The sequence below is a fragment of the Uloborus diversus genome, chromosome 9 (assembly GCF_026930045.1).
Source record: "Uloborus diversus isolate 005 chromosome 9, Udiv.v.3.1, whole genome shotgun sequence".
Taxonomy (NCBI): Eukaryota; Metazoa; Arthropoda; class Arachnida; order Araneae; family Uloboridae; genus Uloborus; species Uloborus diversus.
This window is the reverse complement of record NC_072739.1, coordinates 93,713,727-93,734,231: the sequence shown is the minus strand read 5'-3', so window position 1 is coordinate 93,734,231 and position 20,505 is coordinate 93,713,727. Positions and strand designations below refer to the sequence as shown.

The window sequence follows — 20,505 nt, the reverse complement described above, 5'->3', positions numbered from 1 at the left end:
CATGTTTCGTTTTTGCTCAAGAGTTGCAAATTTCGAACAAAAACGAGGTCTATCAATACTTCTCAATTTTTTCTAAAGATCAATTTTCTTGGTTTCAAATTTTAGTAATGGTTTTCGATAATGTTCATAATTTTTGCGCAATTTCTCAGTGGCTAAATGTATTAAAACTGAAACTTCAAATGAGAATAAAAGCTCATTCTGAGAAAAATACACTCTTATTTTCTTGTATTCTTAAGTGGAAAATCCACTGTCTATCATATGAGACACAAAGTTTTTCCTGCTCTTCTTGCAGATATACACGAAAGGTGATTCAAGTTTCAGATGATGCTTGTGAAAATATACGTTTTATGAACAGCAAAAGTTGGAAAACGATTGCATCGAAAAACTTTGTAGGATTTGAAGTCTTGCGGGATTTTGCATTCAATCTCGCTACATATCATGTGGGATTGGAAATCTAGCTCCCACACAATAACTTTTTAAATATGATGCAACTAGTTTTGGGAAATTTCGGGCAGAAAATTTATGTTGAGTTTAGGCTTTAAAAATTTACTGCACACCTGGTTGAAATTTCTCTTTCTACATTATAATCTATGTACAATTTTAAATAATAGAAACCTTATGATACTGTGAAATAAAAATAGGGAACTTTTAATATTTAGTTGTTGTATTTTCCTGGGTGATTGTTGTAGTTCTGTGATTACAATTACTGGATTACTTTGAATCAGGTTAATAATTCATTTGAAGTGGGTTTGACAAGTATTATTTTTCAGATTTGGATAACTATATACAGTACTTCACAAGTTTTTCTTAAGTGTACCACCAATAGATGCAAAAACACTCCCAAAACATGAGCACTACACTATTAAAAATGGAAAGGTTGAGTATTGAATTTACCTTGAATGAGTGTATCTGCTTATAGATTTTACTACTACAGTAAACTCCCAATTATCTGCGGTTCAGATTATCCACGGATCTTTTCAAATGTTTTTTAAACTTCTCATTGTATTATTGTTTGTTTTAAGTTTTTAACCCATATTTTTTATATTCAGTGTTAGTAGATGCAATGTAGCAATGTTTTTAGCTATAATTTAAATGTTTCTGAGTGTTACTCATATTTTTTAGCTCATGTATAATAAGCTATTATCTGTTTTTACCCATAATTCGGATTATTCGTGGTTATCTTGCCATCCTATTCCGCGAGTAATCAGGAGTTTACTGAATATTATATTAAAAATGCTATTACCAAATATAACAGCATTATGTTTAGCAATATTTTGCTACCTTTTTTGAATTCACTATATTTGATATCTCTTATATTTCATTTTATTGTTCTATTATTTTAAAAGTAATTGAAAAATTAAATTCTTCAATTTATCTTTTCCCCCAGGTAGAATTGAATTTGATTTGGACGTAGATAAATGTGATTCTTTACCTGTGCAAAAGAAAAATTCTGAAAATTGTTTCACACTAAAAGTAAGAATTTGATTCATTATGTAAAGAAGGGGTCTCAAACCTTTTTTACTTGTGGACCACATTGAACATTTTTGAAAGCAACATGGTCCAGCCATCCACCAATATCGGTTCGAATGATTTTATCAATGTACTTCCTTTCCCCACACGCACAAGTTTTTTTTTAAGAGTAAGAGCTCAATAGCATGGGCGCCAGCATTCACCTGAAGGAGGAGCAAACGAGGGTTCAACAAGATGGCAGTTTTTAGCTGCCTCCTCATGCCAAAACATAAATATCTATAGTTATAAGTCTTTAAAAGTTTTCGACTTTGAATCAGAAGAAAGATGGGCGTGGGCGGTGCAAGTGAAATTTCCCAAAATTTTTTCTGAATTGAAGTGTTAGAGGCGCAGTTTAAGTCAATCTTTGCAGGTGTTAGAGATGGTCGAAGGACGGGTTTCAGGTTCCATCCCATAAAGAGAAATTTTCAAAATTCACATTTTTAGGCAATTTTACTAAAATGATGCAAAAGAGAGGTAGCGATTTAGTCCTCCAATTTTATTTTCAAAAATGAAATCAATTTTAGGTTTAGGTCTTTGGAGACGTCAAGGGCTTTTCCTCTTGCAAATTGGTTTTAAAAACTGAATGTTAGACTATCTTTGGTGATTAGATGTTAAAGAAATGAAAATTTAGATGCTCTCTTCTTAGACCTTTTGGGAATGAAATTCTAGAAGCGTATTTCTGGACATGTTTGCTGATGTTAGAAAAATAGTCCGAATTTCGTAGCCGTCCCAGACTTGTTTTTTTGTTAAATCTCAAAAACACAATTTTAAGCAATATCTATGTATGAGACGTTCGGGAAGGAGTTGGTGGCTATTCCTAGAAATCGTTTTGAATTTGTCCAGAAATTTTTTGAAATTGAAGTTCCAGAAATGCAATTTTGTACTTTGGTGACTTTATGCTGAAAAGTGAAATTTGCAGACTCTCCTCAAAGGACAAACGTCTCTGGCTGTGCTCACGTTAAGCTCAGTAGTGGCTTTCGACATTTTCTGGGCTTAGTTTTCTTTTATATTGTTTCAAAGAAAATACTTTGACAAATTAAAAATAAAAAAATACTTTTTTTTAAGTTAGTGAGCTTTTTGTGGGCCGGTTAAAATCTGCTCACGAGCCATAGGTTGGAGACACCTGATGTATTTAGTTTATTTCAAAGTTGATAATTTCAATTAGGTAATTTTAAATTACAGTGAAACCTCCCTTAACGGACACCTCTAATTAACGGACATTTTTGCAAGTCCCAGTCCCTCAATATAGGCTATTCCATGTAATTCACTCTGAATAACGGACACTCCGAATAATGGACAGTTATTTCACAAAAAATTTCCCTTGCGATCGCAGCACTTCCGTTTTTTTTTCTTTTCACAGAATATCTTAGCAACTGCTTGCATTACAAAGCTTTTCATCCTCCACAACTGATATTCCCCCCCCCCCCCCCCCCCCCCCGTCATTTCCTTATCACTGTTTCTTGGAATTAAAAGGGTGGTAATGGGCAGAGGCAGCGATTGAGGCTTAAAAGTTGGGGGCAGAAAAAAAAAGGACTAAAAGGCATGGTACTTTTTGCGGGCAGCAAAAAATGAAAAAGAAAATAAAAGTCATAATTTTGTAACGGCTAGTTTTGAGAGTATTGAAGCAGATAAGTGAAAACTGCTGTCAGTCTAACAATTAACGTTCGTTTTTCTTAAGATTTTAATGAATTTTGTACACAATAACTATTCAAACGTTACGATAAAAAAGAGGAAATTGTGCGCTTTTTCTAACTGGGGCTCCCAGGAGATGCAATTGATTAGACCGGCGCCGGTAGTAGTCGGCTTTATGGCGCTGTGGTTTCGTTGGGTTGTTTAATTTTTAGACATGAAAAGGATTTGCCCATATTCAAGGTCATATTGCCAACTGTCAAGCATGCATCATGCAATAGTGATACTCGAGATAAAATAAATTAACCATAAAAAGTGTGTGTGTGTGGGGGGGGTTGCTTGCCGAATCGCCGCCGTTGGTAATGCAAAAAAGAGATGTCAAACTGTTTTAACTGTTTACTTTAATTGATGAAATGCTTTTTAAGACAAGAGTGTACTGTCAGTATACCTTTATTAAGAAAAAACAGATTAATTACACTTGAAGTAAAATGTAGTAAACCATTCGCAATTGTTTCAATTGTGTTCTAAAAAGGGAACAACAACCCATTTTGAAAAAGGTAAATTAAGTAGTTCCTCCTAATAGCGGGCACCTCTCAATAATGGACAAAACTTCTGGTCCCTTGACTGTCCGCTAATGGGAGGTTTCACTGTATATTTTTTAATACTTTTTGCACTTTAGATCAAAATTGAACCTTGTCTGCAATCTTGCCAAAAATGATTTTAAATTGTTTAAATCAGGTTTGGAAGAACCATTTTTCCTTTTTTAAAAAAGCTCAGCCCACCTGGGTTTTTGATGGAATACAGAAAATTTTTATTTTCAACATTTTTTATTTTTGTAATTTTGTTACATTTATTTTTTCTTCACAAAGTTTAATTTTCATTTTGTTGTAACTTATGCGCATTATTATTAAATGCTTTTTTCTTCAAGGGGAGAGTAGATTTTCTTTTTGTTTTGTGTTTTAATACTCATACGAGGGTCGTCTGAAAAGTTTCCAACCTTGATATGAAGATGTCAGCACTAGTAATTCAAAGTGGGGTGTCCTTATTTAGGCGTTCTTTAGTAGCTCCGAACCGAAATTGGTGCCAGTTTGAGCTCAAATTGTTTGTTTGACAGCCATTTTTTTGAGTTGATGTTACAGTTTTTGTGAAAATGGGAAAAATCGAGTATCGAGCTGTCATTCGCTATCTGTTTTTGAAGGGGAATACGCCTGCCCAGATTAAAGAGGAGTTAGACGCTGTATATGGGTACTCTGCTCCATCATCTACCACAGTGAAATTTTGGGTAGCAGAATTTAAACGTGGCCGTACCAGCTTGGGTGATGATGAACGTTCGGATCGGCCCAAAACTGCTACCACTGAGGAAAACATCGCCAAAGTTCATCAGATGGTGCTGGATGACCGTAGATTGAAGGTTAGGGAGATAGCAGAAGCTATGAATATCTCCAAGGAACGTGCTTGCCAAATTTTGAACGAAGAATTGGGCATGCGCAAGCTGACTGCACGTTGGGTACCGCGTTTGCTCACTTTGGACCAGAAACGGGTCCGAATGAACAGTTGCAGTGGCGCTATTCTGGGGCAACAAAATAGAATTTTTCCAGCGACTGATCACTGTAGATGAAACCTGGATCCATCACTACACCCCTGAAACAAAAACGCGGTCAAAACAGTGGACTGCAAAGGGAGAACCAGCTTCAAAAAGGCCAAGACAGTTCCTTCTGCTGGAAAAGTGATGGCAACAGTTTTTTGGGATAGCCATGGAATTATATTCATAGACTATCTTGAAAAGGGTAAAACCATTTCAGGAGCATAATATGCGACTCTACTTGGCAAAACAAACAATGAAATTGAAGAAAAACGGCCTTATTTGAAAAAGAAAAAGTCCTTTTTCATCAAGACAATGCTCCAGCACACACCTCAGCAGTTTCAATGGCTAAAATCCATGAATTGAAATATGAACTGATTGAGCACCCACCCTACTCACCAGACCTGGCCCCAAGTGACTTTTTCTTGTTCCCTAAGCTGAAAGAAGCTCTTGGGGGACAAAGGTTTTCTTCAAATGAAGAAGTAATCGACTTTGTCAACAGTTATTTCGAAGAGAAAGACTCATCGTACTATTTGGATGTGTTAAAAGGATGGGAGCATCGCTGGATCAAGTGTGTGGACTTACAAGGAGACTTTGTTGAAAAATAATAGTCAACTTGGAAGGTTAATATTGTTTTTTTGTTAGGTCGGAAACTTTTCAGACAACCCTCGTAAACATAATTTCTGTATTCATCGAGAGAGGAATGTTTTCCCTTCATTTAATTTAGCAATCAAGATTGCTTCTTGTTACACATTGCCCAATGACTGCCATTTGTCAAAATCCATTCTCTTTGGGATTGATAGATAGCTAGCCGAATAATGAGTTGCAGAGATATCCATTAGTAAAAGTTTTATTTAAACCTTTGACTTATTACTATTATTATTATTTAATATCCAGTTTGTCTTTAAATCCTGATTGCAAACTATTTTTGGTAGCGTTGTGGGAAGTGATAAGATTTAGGGACTCTTAGCCGCAATTTTTTGAAATTAAAATTCCAAAAACGCAATTTTAGATGATATTCGATGATGTTAAAGAGGAAGGGATTAAGAGTCACTTCAACTCCGATTTTAAAATACTGAAGTCCAAAAAAGAAGTTTGAGAAGACCTTTAGTGACGTTGATGGCGGGAGAAATTCAGGAAGTGCCTTTCCCCCAAAAAACCTCCGAAATTGAAGTCTTAATATACGATTGTAGGCCTCAGCATTTTTAGTGAAAGCAGAGGGGGTGTAGTTCACAGACTCGTCCACAGCAACTTTCGGAAATTTAAGTTCTAAAAACGCAGTTTTTGAAGCTGTTCGAAGATATTAGTAGGGCTCTACCTCCTCAAGAAGTTTTTTTGAAATAGAAGTCTTAAAAACTCGATTGTAAGCAATTTTGGTAACGTTAAAGGAGTTCGTTGAGTTCAATGACTCTCCGGCAGCAATTTCTAAAAATGGAACCTTCTCAATTTTAAACGGTTTTCGAAGACATTAAAGGGGGGGGGGGGACTTTTTGCCTGGTAATTGTTCAAAATTGAACTTCTAAAATAATTTTAGAAATTCTTTAATGCTGTTGGGAGGGGGGAATTTGGGGACACTTACCGGAAATAGAAGGTATAATTGAGCTTGCAGACCATCTTTTGGTAGATAAGAGTTCAGTGAGTCTCCCATGTCAGTTTTGAGAAATTAAGTTTCCGAAAACTAATTTTTGACGATATTCAGAAGTGTTGTCGTCGTAGAAGAGGGCTATCGGGCTTTCCTTCTAAATTTTTTCAAAAATGTAGGCTTGAAAATGCGCATGCAGGCCATTGTTTGTAACTTCAGAGGAAGGGATGTTGCTTAAGTACTCAACTGCAGAAATTTTTCAAAACTAAAGTTCTAAAAATGCAATTTCAGCCTACTTTTGGTGTCACTGCGGAAAGGATTGAGTTCAAGTACAGCTTCTTGCTCGCTCTCCTTGGCTTTTCTTTTCCAAAAATATGTAGAACTTATATTTTTTCAATAGTATTATTTTAGGTTTCTCTCTTTATATTTTTAATTATTGAAATACAATAAATCTCTAAATATAGTTTTTTTTTACTTCTGATTTTACCTTTGAATATTAAACTACTAGTGTACTAGTGTGATTTTTCATTGTTCTTTAAATCCCTCTCTCTCTTTAATCTTGCCATCAGTTTCTACATAGTACTGAATACCTTAAAAAATATTTGAAACCTACATTTCAGTCGTCTTTAGTAAAGTGCTTCCATTGGTATCAGCCATCGGCTATTTGAAACAAAAAATAATCTGCCGTCGTTGAACAATCGCCATTGGCCCACCGGCCGAAAATCGCCATTGGTTGAGCCCTACAAAAGAATGAAATCTACTTTCTATATAAAACTGTTTAGTTTTTAAGAATATATCTTTTTCAATTTCTGTCTGTCTGCTGTACATGAATGCAAAACTAGTGTAGATTCAAAGTTCATCATGTTAGTTTCTGCTCTAGAAAAAGTTTAAAAGAAAGAAAAATGGTTTTTCCACAGAAATGTTTTTAAAGCTATATTAATAGATTTCCTGTGTAAATAATTGCATTTTTAGTCAAATTCTGTATGTCTATAGTAAATGAATGTAAAACCATTGCAGGTCCAAAGTTCAAAATGTTACAGTTTATTGAGTCAAGTTTTAACCTTTCTTAACTTGCATGGAGCAGGAAAACCCAGTGATCTTGAAACTCAGCTAAGGAATGTGTAAGTAACTGTCATTCTAGGGCTAGTGCCAAGTATTCACCATCAGACCAAGTGCAATAAATTCAACAAGAGAAACTGATTTGGCATAAGTATTGGCAATTAGAAAATTTTCAAATTTCCACAGAGAAAAATATTTTTCTTGATCCTTAAAATTATGTCAACAAATTCTTAAAAGTTCCACAAGGGAACAAAAAGTTTGACTAAATTGTAGTCACTGCCCACCACAAGAAAAGTAGGTTTTAGATATAAAATTTAGTGTCTCAATGTATTGTTAATTAAGTGTCGTATTTACCTAAGTGTATGTTGCATATTCAAATATAAGTACGTGTTTTGATTATAAAATAATAGTCCCCCCCCCCCCCAAAAAAACTCCATTCAAATTTAATAAGCTTAGTTTTTGGACAAGACTAATGAAATTTAGCTAAAACTTTTTAAATTTGGCTTATTTGCTTACTGATAATTTGATACACGGTCTATTATGAAAGTAATGAGCATTCACTGGCAAAATATATTTATTGATCGTAATTTGTACAAATGTTCAATGTTCTTCAAAATACATTCCTCCTACATCAATACACTTGCGGAGACATGTTTGCCACCCCTGAAAGGCACCTGGAAACTCCTCGACGGGAATGCCTCTCAGGAACGTTGTAACATGGTGTTGGATGTTTACCAGTGTTTCCCAATGTTTTCCTTTCATCTCTGAGTCGCGAAAACAAAAAGAAGTCACATGGAGCTAAGTCGGGACTGTAAGGGAGGTGAGGGATCACCGGGGTGTTGATCCGAGCCAGGAAGTTGGTAATGATGAAGGCTGTGTGACTTGAAATGCAATCGTCCTTGAAGGCTTCTTGCAGCATCTGAAATGTTTCGGTTGCATTTTTTCCTAGCCTCACGCAAAACTTTATGGCGTATAGTTGTTCAAGCGAACGCACCATCGTGTTATGTTACAAAAATTGAAATCACACTTCAAGCGGAAGCATGTATCTCCGCTCACACTGCTTGAACTCAACTGACAACTGGGTGCATTGAAAGGGCATATCCCCCACCACATTTCCCAGCCGGTTTTACCGTGCTGCCATCTATTGTCGCTTCACAATAACATTATGCTCATTAATTTCATAATGGGCCCTGTATTTCTAGCTCTGATCCTGTATTCCACGCATGTTTTGATACAAAATTATGAAGTTAAGATAGGAAATTTTTTGTTAGATATGGAATAAGAGAAAGTAAAATCTCTATGTGTTACATTTAGTAGAGCAGCATTTTATGTTTTTTTTTTATGCTTTTGCTCATCCAGGAGTAGAAATTTAAAAATAAATTATTACCTGGTTTATATGTCATTGGTCTAGAAAATTTCACTTTTTTTCTTTCCAGCATGGGAAGCAGTGAAGAAGAGCTAGAGCTTCATGAAGGAAAAATCTGCAAAAGGTATGATAATGAATTATTAAATTACCGTACCTGTAAATATTGTGATTTCAGTTTTTCTTTAGTGGGTAGTGTTTGTAACATTGAAATCAGTGTCATAACAAAGTTTTTGTTAAGTATATTTTGCTATCAAGTATATCACATTGATCCCTAGACTTTGAAACTTCTTTGTCAGATTTTATGGCAAAAGTTTTGGATCACATCAAACATTTTCTTTCAACTCTTCTTGATTACACCTGTGATTGACAAATCTTACACTGATTAAAATGTGTCATAGAAGGAAGAACACTAAAAGTTCAGAGGGTTACATTATTTTGATTTTTAAAACTTTTTTGTAACATTATTGTTATGTTAGTATTAAAGTTATTCGAAATAGGAGTACACATTTTATTTGGGCTCTTTGTACTGTATCTAAGTTGTGACTAATCACACTATATTTTGTAGTTATAATTAATAAGTGTTCTTTTAAAAATTGAGTTCTTGCAAAACAGTTCTTAGTAATGGTTACATGCAATTGAAAAATGAAAATGTTTATTCAACTTGTTAAAATCATGCTGCTGACATTTCTATTTTTCTGTTATAACTTTGGTGATCAGTCGATTAAGGTTCACAATTTAATTTAATTTCAAGTTATATTAAAAGCCTCAAAACCAATGATTATTCCCTTTTTTTGTACATAGATTGCCAGGCAACTCCAATACATTGAGATCCAAAAATGTAAGTAATAATTAATGTATACTCAGTAAAATATTAAGTAATTATAAGAAAATTATCAGGTTCAAAATTTAAAAAAAAAAAAAAAAAAAAAAGATATGCATCACTAGTATGTCCTACTATCATGTATGAGTTTCTTGTTCATTCCATAAGTTTTTGAAATTCATAGTTCATGCGCTTTTTTAAGAGCCTTGAAAACTGCTTAAAATAAAGTTTCATTTGGAAATGCTTGGAAACATTAAAGTAAAACTTTAAAACATATTTTTAGTCCTTGAATTTTAGCATTTATTTTAAAGAAGGTACATTTTGAAATAATTGCTGCTTTTTTCAGGTTTTCACATTTTAATTAATTTGATTTAAAAAAATATTATTTTTGAAAATTTGCAAACATCAGCTTGTGTTTTGTTAGAAATTGCCTGCAGTGTTTGAGATTTCAATTCTTTTGCATCTTATAGATTTTATTTCAATTATTTTAAAAGTTGGTAATTATTTTAACATGTGCTACCTTAAATCTGTTTATTTTATTTATTACTAGTGGTACCCGTACGGCTTTGCCCGTAGCAGAAATTTAAAAGGTCATTTGGTTCACCTGTATATTTACAAATAATGGATGATAAATTTCTCTCCATTTTGTTATGCTCATTTGCTCGACCATGTTATGGTTCAACGTTAAAGTAATTTAGTAATTTACTCATCCACGTTATGATAATTTTGCTCGGTAAAATGTTCTTAAAATTGAAATAGAAGAAGAACAAAATCTAATTTTTGAAAATTTGCTTCGACTTGCGCACCCCCCATGCTACAAACTAATTCTGTGCAAAATTTTGTGATAATCGGCTGAACGGATTAGGAGCTATGCGCGTCACAGAAAGACATCCCTACAGAGATCCGGACAGATATCCAGACAAACTTTGAGCTTTATTATTAGTTACTAGTGGTGCCCACACGCCTTTGCCCGTAATAGAGAAATTAAAAGGTCTTTTGGTTCGCCTGTATATTTACAAATAATGTATGGTGAATTTTCTTGCCAATTGGCTTGTACCCATGTTACGATTCCATGTTATGATAATTTCGTAATTTACTCGTCCATCTTATGATAATTTTGTTCTTAAAATGGGAATAGAAAAAGAACCACATTGAATTTTCGAAAAATCGCTTCGGGGTGCACACCCCCATGCTACAAACTAACTTTGCCAAATTTCATGAAAATCGGACGAACGGTCTAGGCGCTACGCGCGTCACAGAGATCCTGACAGACAGAGATCCAGAGAGAAAGACTTTCAGCTTTATTATTAGTAAAGATTTTAACAGTATTTATTTTTAATTTGATTTTTATTAAAATTGACAGCAGCAATCATTGCCATTATTTGCTGAATCTGCTGCTTAAAATGTTGGCACTCTTGAATTGCATTTAGTAATGTGGATCAGGTGAATACCTAGTGGTTAGGTAAATATTTTTTGAGTACTTTATCCAGATCCCAAAGCTTGGGTAAATACCCAAAAACTAGATATTTTGCAAAAAAAAAAAAAGTAAAAGGTGAATGAGTGATAAAAAATTTATCTTATTACAGGACCAGGAGTCAGTCACCTTTCTCACCTTTAGTCACCTTTTGAAAATTTGGTTACTTTTAGTCACTTTTTGCAACTTTTGTTACCTTTCTCACCTTTTTTGAAATGCGTCTTAGGAATTTTTTTTTTAAATAATTAAGCCCTATGAGCAGAACCAGTCTTTCTATCCCTTCTACAGATGGACTTGCTCCTTATTTTTGGGAATGTATAAAAGAAGCATGTTTATCCTATTATACTTTGAGCTTTGATGAAACTACCAATGTCAAAGACAAAAAAGAACTGCAACGAACAACAAAATATTGGTCTGAAAGCCAATGTTGCATCACAACAAGGCATCTCAAAACTTTCTTCTTGGGCAAGGCAGTTGGTGAAATTTCAATTGAGAAGCTATGTGAAGCACTTACCGAGAGTAATTATCCATGAATAAAGGTCTCATGCTTTCCTTTGGATGGTCCTTATGTTAATAAAAAGGTTTTTAGGTTGTTTGACACTATTATCCTTGAGACATGAGAAAAAAGCCTAATAAATATTGGTACTTGCAGTATTCATACAATGCATAATACGTATATGTCAAAGCATTGCAGTATTTAGGTGAAGAAGCATCTGAACTTCTTCTTAGTACTTATAGCTATTTTGATGGTTGGCCTTCCCGTTAGGAGGACTTCGAAGAAGTGCAAGCTCAACTAACCTCATCACAAGTTCCTGAAACACACAACTACCCATTGGCTTACTCTTGGACCTGCAGCAAACAGACTACTGGAACAGTGAGATGCTCTTCAGTATTATTTTTTAAACATGTGCCTTTGAAAAAGAATTCAGCTATGCAATGCAGATCATATAAAGCTGTTGCAAATGTTTTAAAAAGACCTTCTATAAAAGCTGAGCTGCATTTTATCTTTTCATCTGCTGATTTGTTTATGCAGTTCACAAAACGCTTTCAATGCCAAGCACCTATGATACACAAATTGTACCAAGAAATAGAGACCATTGTTCAAATTTTTATGGCTCGAGTTATAAAAGCCTCTGTCATAAAGAAAGTTGATTTTTCAAACGTAGACACGGATAAACTGTTTGCAGTTGGTAACAGACTACCTCTTGAAGATCTCGTTGTTAGTGGATAGGTGACAGATGAACTGTCAAAACTGAAAGAAAATGAAAAGATTATGATTTTAAGAGGTGTTAAAAAGCATTGTGTGACTGCATGCAAGTATGTAATAGAAAAAAGTTGCATATCAAACGGGTTACTGAAAAGTTTCAAATTTTTGGATCCAAAAGAGAGAAGTAAATCTAGAAGCTGTAAGGATTTGATAAAGATTACCAAAATCATGCCTTTTAATGTTCCACTCGATAGGTTGCAAGATGAATGGAAACTTTTGCAGCTGGAAAAAGATGATGAAGCATCCAAAAACAAAACCATTGATATCTACTGGCAGCAACACATTTCAGAAAAGGACTCAACTTCCAATGTTCTAAAGTTTCCCAATGTTTATAAGGTGATAAAAGCTTCACTTGCATTATCACATGGTGATGCTGACATTGAAAGACTATTTTCCATTTCAAAGCATCTTTTTGGTGAAAATAAGACAGCAAGGACTGAAAGATTTTTAAACAGCATACTTATAGTTAAAGACGCTGTAAAAAGAATATCCTCATTTGCTTTCTTTACCATTTGGTCCAGAAATGATTAAATGTGCACAACAAGCACACGCAAATTACACAACATACATGGAGGAATGTAAAAGGAAAAAGGATTTGGAATTGAAACAGAAGCAAAAAGAAGAGCAAAAAAGAAAGGATTGTGAAGAAGAAACTAAGAAAATGGAAAAAAATTAAAACATCTATTGAAAGTGAAACTGTAGAAATCTTTACAAAAAGCATACAGGCTATTTCGGTCAGTAAAAAGGGATAATCCTTTTCTGTTTTTTGAGTTCTTAACAAATTGCTTTTGGTCACCTTTTAGTTACTTTTTTTGTCACCTTTTAGTCACCTTTGTTTTCAAATTTGTCACCTTTCTCACTTTTTTCAAAAGCCATCAGCAGTCCTCGGCCTGTTATTATGAATAACAGATAAAATTGATACATTAATAAACATATATGTATTATACATGCTGTATAGTGAATAATAATTATTAAAAGATTTGAAGAAATTAGCCTCTCATACGATACAGGATCTTTAGTAATGTCACCAAAAATAATGATCTAGAAAAAATCTCCAGGGGTCGGCCCATAGACATCCAGTGCTCGGCCATGTATGAACCCAGTAGTCAGCCGTTTCATTTTCATTACTCTTATGGGGTATGAGCGAATAAATTTAAACAAAATTGAATGCTAAACTTACAGCACAGCAGTGTACTTACGAAACTAATTTTTCCAGTAATTACGAAAGCATTCTGCCCTCTTGATGTCTTCGTAACGTTTATCTTTCTTTTGAACCTTCAACCTACCAAACATAAAATTAAAAATGCAGTGCTTGAAATAATTTCACCCCAAAACAATGCCAGTAAAACTCTGTTTGGGTAAAAGATTAGCAATCAAAGTCATATCTAAAAGAAAATTTATCATAAAAAACAATGGCATTTTGCTGTGAATGAACTGGAGTAAGATGAATTATATAGGCCCGTCCGTATTTTCGAAGTTTTTCGGGGAAAGGTAGAGAGACAGAGGGTATGAATTCAATGCATTTTAAAGGAAAAAAGCAAACATTATGATTTGAAAGTCCAGAGGGGTCAATTGTACCCCCCCCCCTTGATTGTCCAAATAATGGACTTGTATGTAGGTAAATTGAAAAGGGGGAGCGGTGTCATGCGGATAATCATACATCTCTCAACAAGAATATTAGTAAACGATGAATAAACTAAAATGGAATTTGTAGCTACGTGTGACAGCAAGGCTAGTCACAATTGAGCGATGAAAAGAAATGCAACGGCAAAGAATCAATTGAGTGTCTTGCGTGCAACCTAGGTGGCAGCACCAAATAACAGCACACCGAGAAACCGGTCGCTCGCTGTGAGAACAATGGCGCCATAATTCATTCTGCCATTTTGCCGAGTGAAAGATGTTGTTCGTGAGAGAAAAGCTCGGACACCACGCCTGGAAGAGGAGGAAAAGGAGATGCTGAATTCTTCAAAAAAAAATGGTCGCCTAGTTGAAATATCTAAAGCTTCCTGAAGCCAAAGCTGCAGAATCACCAGAAGGCAGAACATGACATACTCCTCGAAAAATTAAAGAAGGATCGAACGAGATTGCCAAAAGTTGGAATGACCTAGAAAGACGCCCCCGAGAAGCAAGTCCAACCTGCCCTTTTTTCCTTGCCCGAGATAGCTGATCGAGACACCTCTCGATTTTCCTGCCACCCTAGGATAAGAATCCATAGCTGATCGAGACACCTCTCGATTTTCCTGCCACCCTGGGATAAGAATCCAACAATAAAGTGACTTTTCCAACTGAAGGGTCCCGTTGACAACGTCTACGCCCCGGCCGGACTCTGAATTCTCTTGTCCCAGTCATGAGGTGAAATGGCATGGCATCCCGGCAGCCATTTGTTCTGCTCCCTAGTTCCTGATCTGACCTTTGAATAGAACGTGAGACTCCCGCTCCATCATCATGTCTGCTCGCGAAGAGTTCCCCCTACAGAAATAGTGCTTGTGGCCTTGTCGGGCAAAAAAAAAAGTGAAAAGGAAAGGCGGCTAGACGGACGTCGAATCCGTGGCCCCGCTTCTGTGTTGTTTAGTGCTCCTACTGCGCCCATCATGTCTTTCGAGTGATTCTGGACGATCCACGCTCCAGGGGTTTTTATTTGGGGGGATCATTTTAATTTTTCATGTTTCATAATCACCTATTTTAGTCTAGATGAGTTGATAATAAGTCTAAGTTCACCATGAGCTTGTGAAATGTTTTTATATGTTCCCTGAGGTGAACCTATTGCCAATATATAATTTAATGCTTTAAAATAAATGAAATATCTTTTGCTTCAACTTTATATATATTTTTATTGATGCAGCTAAACTCATTTCACACTCCTGTAACCAGGAGTACATCTTAACATATTTTTCATACACAACGCATGTACTACACTAAGCGATCGCGTAACACTACGTAATGCAATTTTGAAGCAAAGTCAACATCATTTTAACCCCTTCCCGCTCGCTCCCGTGAAAATGCCGTGCTGGGGTTTGGACCTCCATTTCTTGCTCCCGTGATATTGCCGTGCTGGGGTGTGCAATATTAACGCGACGAAACTATTAAAACCAATTCATTTATTTTGCCCGGAATACATTTTATTTCTCTCTTTATGCACTAGATAGCGGCACCAGTCCATTTTAAATGTAATAGCAGATTTTAAATGTAAATGCAGAGATGAAGAAAGGAACTTTAGTACTAACTTACTAGAATGTGACGTTGGTCTATTGTATCTCAAGCTTTGAAATTTACCACACAAGAAAAATTTACTTATCTTTACGCAAATTACACAAAAGATTAATAAAATTCTTTTTTAATGTTTAAAAGACTTATTTCTTAAATTTTTGCTGCTTGCTTGGGCTTGCTTGTTGACTTTTCATAAAATTTTAAATTTTTTTGAAATTTCAATCTAAAAAATATTGAAAATGAAAAATTGAATGCACATGTTGTTCATACACTTATTTTTATATCATATTCTTAAATAAAAAAAGACACTTTTATGACCATTTTCTTGAAAATTATCCAATTGTTAAGGGGTTAAACAAGAAATAAATTTTGCGGTCCTAGAGAAATTAAGCCCGAGGAATTAAATATTTGGTTGTAGAAGCAGTAATAAGAAGTGGTACCAACATTTGAAATAATTAGCTTTAGTAAAATCAAATCACCAACATTTGATGGTTTGATTAGAAAAAACAATTAATCACCGTTTGGTTATGACATGTTGAGTAATAGAACTTTTATTCTAAACGCAAGGATTGACTGTATTTACAACACCTGTTTTAAAGAACTCGAAGTTAAAATCAACATTAAAAGCAATAAAATGACAAAATGAATATTTTTGTCAAATAAAGTTAAGGCACAAAGTTTAAACATTTTCTTTTGAAGAAATAGGTCATAAAGGAAATTTTTACTCAAGACAGATAAATTGCCGCTGTGTCAATACTTTATTTTAATTATTATTTGATGAACATTAGAAAATCTATATTAAGTATGCAGTTGACTACTGTATAGATCAATCAAACAGTACAGAACCTGTTGTCAATCTGCCATGGCCGACTATTGGAAATGCATAAGAATTCAGTACCCAGTGGTCGGCCACTCCTCTAAAAATAATTGAGTCTTCGGTGGAGTTTATTTTGTTAATTGAAATGTTATGTTATACAATCCATTAAAACATGATTAAAAGCAAATTTACAGTAGAACGAAAAAAATAAGGGTATTTAACATTTAAAAATGATGTGCCTTCTTAACAAAAAAAGAAAATAAAAGCAGAATCGTAAACTAGGATGATGGGCACACCACTTAAAATAAAATGACTTGTTACTACTTAATAAAAAGTACCCACAACTTCACTGATATTGGATGATAATAGGGGATAGGTAAAGGAATCTGAAAAATGTTTCCCTGATTTTGATTTCAATGATTTTCCTGATTTTAATTTGAGTTCTATTTAAGTTTAGCTTACAAGTGAGAGTTTAAAATTTGTTATTTCCACTTGAATGTTGATGCCAAATTCATTGCAGTCTGTGATGTATTTTATAACCATGCGCTTTTTTTTTTGTATGTTGTTATTTTGTGTCTTTCTGATTCTGTCGTTACTTGTGAAATCATTGTATTACTATTTGTTTTATTTCTTCTTAAATCTTGTACTTTTACTTCCTTTCACATATTTCATTTCCTTTACTTTTCAGGAGAATTTCAATGACCAAAATGTAGGACCTATGCCTTCTGCTCCAAAAAGAAGCCAGCTTAATGATCAAGATGTTTTAGGACATATCTCTTCTTTCCCAAATAGGTAAAAGTTACAGAGAATATCTTGGTTTTCAGTTTTCCCATTATTATATGTTTGTTAATTGAATAGTGATACAGTATAACTTGGGTAATAAGAACATCTTGAATTAAATTCATGAATAATTCCAAGTTTTTGGTCCATCCCTTGAAACTTGTATTCAGTAGATGCTACAAAAATCTTAGTTATTTTGAAGGCCAACTTCTTTGATTCAAAGTTTTTACCCTTTCAAAAGTGCTAAAATCTAGCTTCAATGTAGTTATTTGAAATGTGGCCTGGTTGTTTTCTGCTATTGTGGAGAGTTGTGTTTTGCAGAGAAGGGGGCTGAGAGAATATTCTTATCTGTTCCATTAAAAGGAGCAAGGATAAAAGGGAGGGGGACATTGACCATCTGTCCTTGAAAACAGGTGATCCTCACCCCTTCTCGGGTTAGTGACATGTATTACTCTTCCCAGTGCGCTTAGTCATAGATCATCGCAAAGGAGTATTAAATCACACCTAACACCTTTTTGAAAAAAAAAGAAATTTTTTTTTAAATCTAATGGAAATCACAAACAAGCTAGAAAATCTGACAATCCTGAAGTGTCTTGAAGTGGACAAAAACATCCCTCTCAGTAAAACTCTGGTTCATGCAAAAGCTGAAAAAATTTCTGTCAGCTTAGGGAAAAACATCTAATCAAACTCGGGATAGTTAGGATTTAAGAAAAGACATGGAATTTCCTTCATGTCTGTGTGTGGAGAAAGTTCAAGTGTGGATCAAAATGCAGCAAATGAGTGGAAATAAAGAATTGCTCCAATCATTGAGCATAAACAAACCAAACTTTTTTTTCATGTCAACGAATCTGGACTTTTTTTTTAATGTACCCCTCCAAAGATTTCAGCATTTAAAAATGTAACTATGGAAAACTCAATAAAGACTGAATAACCCTTATTGTAGTAGCAAACATGAACAACAGTGAGAAGTTACCATCACTTATGATCAAGGACATGCACAGAAGTTTTGGCGCCCGCACAAATTACTTTTACGACCCCCTCCCCCCATATTGTTTACCCCTACGTCACTACGTATATTTCACCCCTCATTTAAAAAATCTGGGGCAGCTTTCAAGCTCTAGCCTGAGTCAGCAGGTGCCCCCTCCCCCCCCCCCCCATGCACACCCCTGCTGATGATTGGAAAACCAAGATGTTTCAAAAATGTCAAAACAAAGACTAAAATACCATCCTTACACGAAATCCTGGATGACTGTGAATATTTTTGAAGATAGCTACTAGATCCCAATCGCATGCAGCATAGAAAACAGAAAAATCATCCTGTTTATTGATAACTGCACGCATGGGCAGCTAGTGCACCAAAAAAGTGGGGGTCAAAAGAAGTGAGGTGGTTGGATGGCATGGCCCCTGAAGCTGATTTTTTTTAAATAAAATCGGGCTATATTACTGGTTTTTAATACTACTGAGTAAATAACATCTTCAAATGTGAAATATGGTATCAAAAATCGGGATGTATGGCCGCCATAGACTTTCCCCGTTCCATTCTAAAGAAATAAGATGACGCTGAAAAGTGAGGGGGCAGTTACCCTCCTCAATGCATTAAGAATGTGTTTAAATGCATGGTCCAAAGTGAAAGACAATAGCAAGTTGTTTCTCGAAGGCAGGATTCATTAGGAGCAGTCCTTGTGACCTTTTTTTTTTTGGTGAGGAAAATTTACCACCTCCCGCAGTTGCATGGGAAGACAGTAAAACGTTTGATGTAAGACATTTATGGAGATCCATCTGATACAGATATTTTGTGTTGATGTTGCCGTACTTACTCAAACTTCAGATAAGAGGGTCCTGCTTTTATACAATTGCAGCTGAATCACATTCTCATGTGGGCCTGCTCAAATATGCGATGCTAGTGGTACCCGCGCGGCTTTGCCCGTAATAGAAAAATTAAAAGGTCTTTTGGTTCGCCTGTATATTTACAAATAATGTATGGTGAGTTTTCTCGCCTTATATTGGGCTTGTACCCATGTTACGGTTCCACGTTATGATAATTTCGTAATTTACTCGCCCATCTTATTATAATTTCGTTCTTAAAATTGGAATAGAAAAAGGACCACATCGAATTTTCGAAAAATCGCTTCAAGGTGCACACCCCTTTGCAGGGCCGATCCTAGGGTGTCGGCCGCCCGTGTGCAAAGACCTAAAGTGCCGCCCCTCAAGAGTAATTTGCATATTTTGACTAATCTTTAACGTCTATATAAATCTTTCTTTAAATTTCTATGCCAAGTTCATTTTTAAAAAAGAGGGGGGGGGGGGAACAGAAGAATGATCTTATAAAAAGGAAGAAATTTTTTATGATAAGAAACTCTTTAGGTACTATTTATATTTTTGAAGAAAGTAATAGATACCAAAATTTACTAGTCGTAAAAACGCATTTTATAGTAAGATAAATAAATACCTTTGTGCTGTTGTAAAGAAATGAAAAATAACAACGTATGAAAAGCACAAATTCGCATCTGCGAACTTGTGGTTTTTATACGTTGTTACTTTTCGCATTTTATAGTCTTTCTTCGGTGACTTCAGAGAAGGGACGGAGGAAGGGGAAGCGTGGGGGGGGGGGGGGGGGTCAGGGGTTCAAGGGAGGAGGATTGCTCCAAGAAAATTATCGAAATTGGTGTATGAAAAATATTTTTAGTTAATCTTTAGTTGTGTTTGTTTGCTAGGACAATAGAGTCAAGTATATTCAAGGTGCATGGAGAAATTTTCAAAATTGACGTCAAATATCGCAATTTCAGGAACTTTTTCGAGATTTTAGGTGAAAGTAATGTTGCAGTTCTTTCCTAAAATTCTTTCAAAATTGAAATTAATTTGAAGCTATTTTTTAAGACCGTACCTTAGGAAGGATCGGCGTTCTTCCCAAAAAACTCCGAGATTGAAATTTTAAACCCGCAATTTTGGGTTACCTTTGTTGACGTTGCAAGAGGGAGGGAGATTCAATCGTCTCCCATCGAAAGAATTCGAAATATAAGTTTAAAACGCAAATTTAGGCCGTCTTTGGTGACGGTGGCGGCTATCCTCCGGTAATTTCTCGGTACTATTTTTTCAAAAACCCGTTTTTGGCTAGATTTAAAAACAATAGGGGAAACATGAAAATATTTCGAACCAAAATATTTTTCGGAACTGAAATCCATTATAGGCTATTTTTGGGAAGGAAGGATTTTGGAGCTCTTAAGCGGATATTTCTAAAATCGCAATTTTATATTATCTTTGGTGACGTTAACAAAACTGGGAAGCTTCTACGGATCTTTAGGATATTTTTCAACATTAATATCTGAAAAATATAACTATAGACTTCTGTCCACCTCACCTCGACGATTGATGGATATGCCCTAGCGCCGTAAAGTTACATAAGCCTGGCAGTT

General features: G+C 35.1%; 1 protein-coding gene across 1 annotated transcript in view; it reads left to right on the top strand.

The window, feature by feature from the left end:
* Window positions 1-20,505, top strand: part of LOC129230379 (cellular tumor antigen p53-like) — a 63,525-nt gene that overhangs the window by 16,145 nt on the left and 26,875 nt on the right. The window contains exon 3 of the mRNA XM_054864778.1: window positions 1,388-1,473. Within this exon, the coding sequence (XP_054720753.1) occupies window positions 1,388-1,473 (86 nt within the window). The remainder of the gene's footprint in view (window positions 1-1,387; window positions 1,474-20,505) is intronic.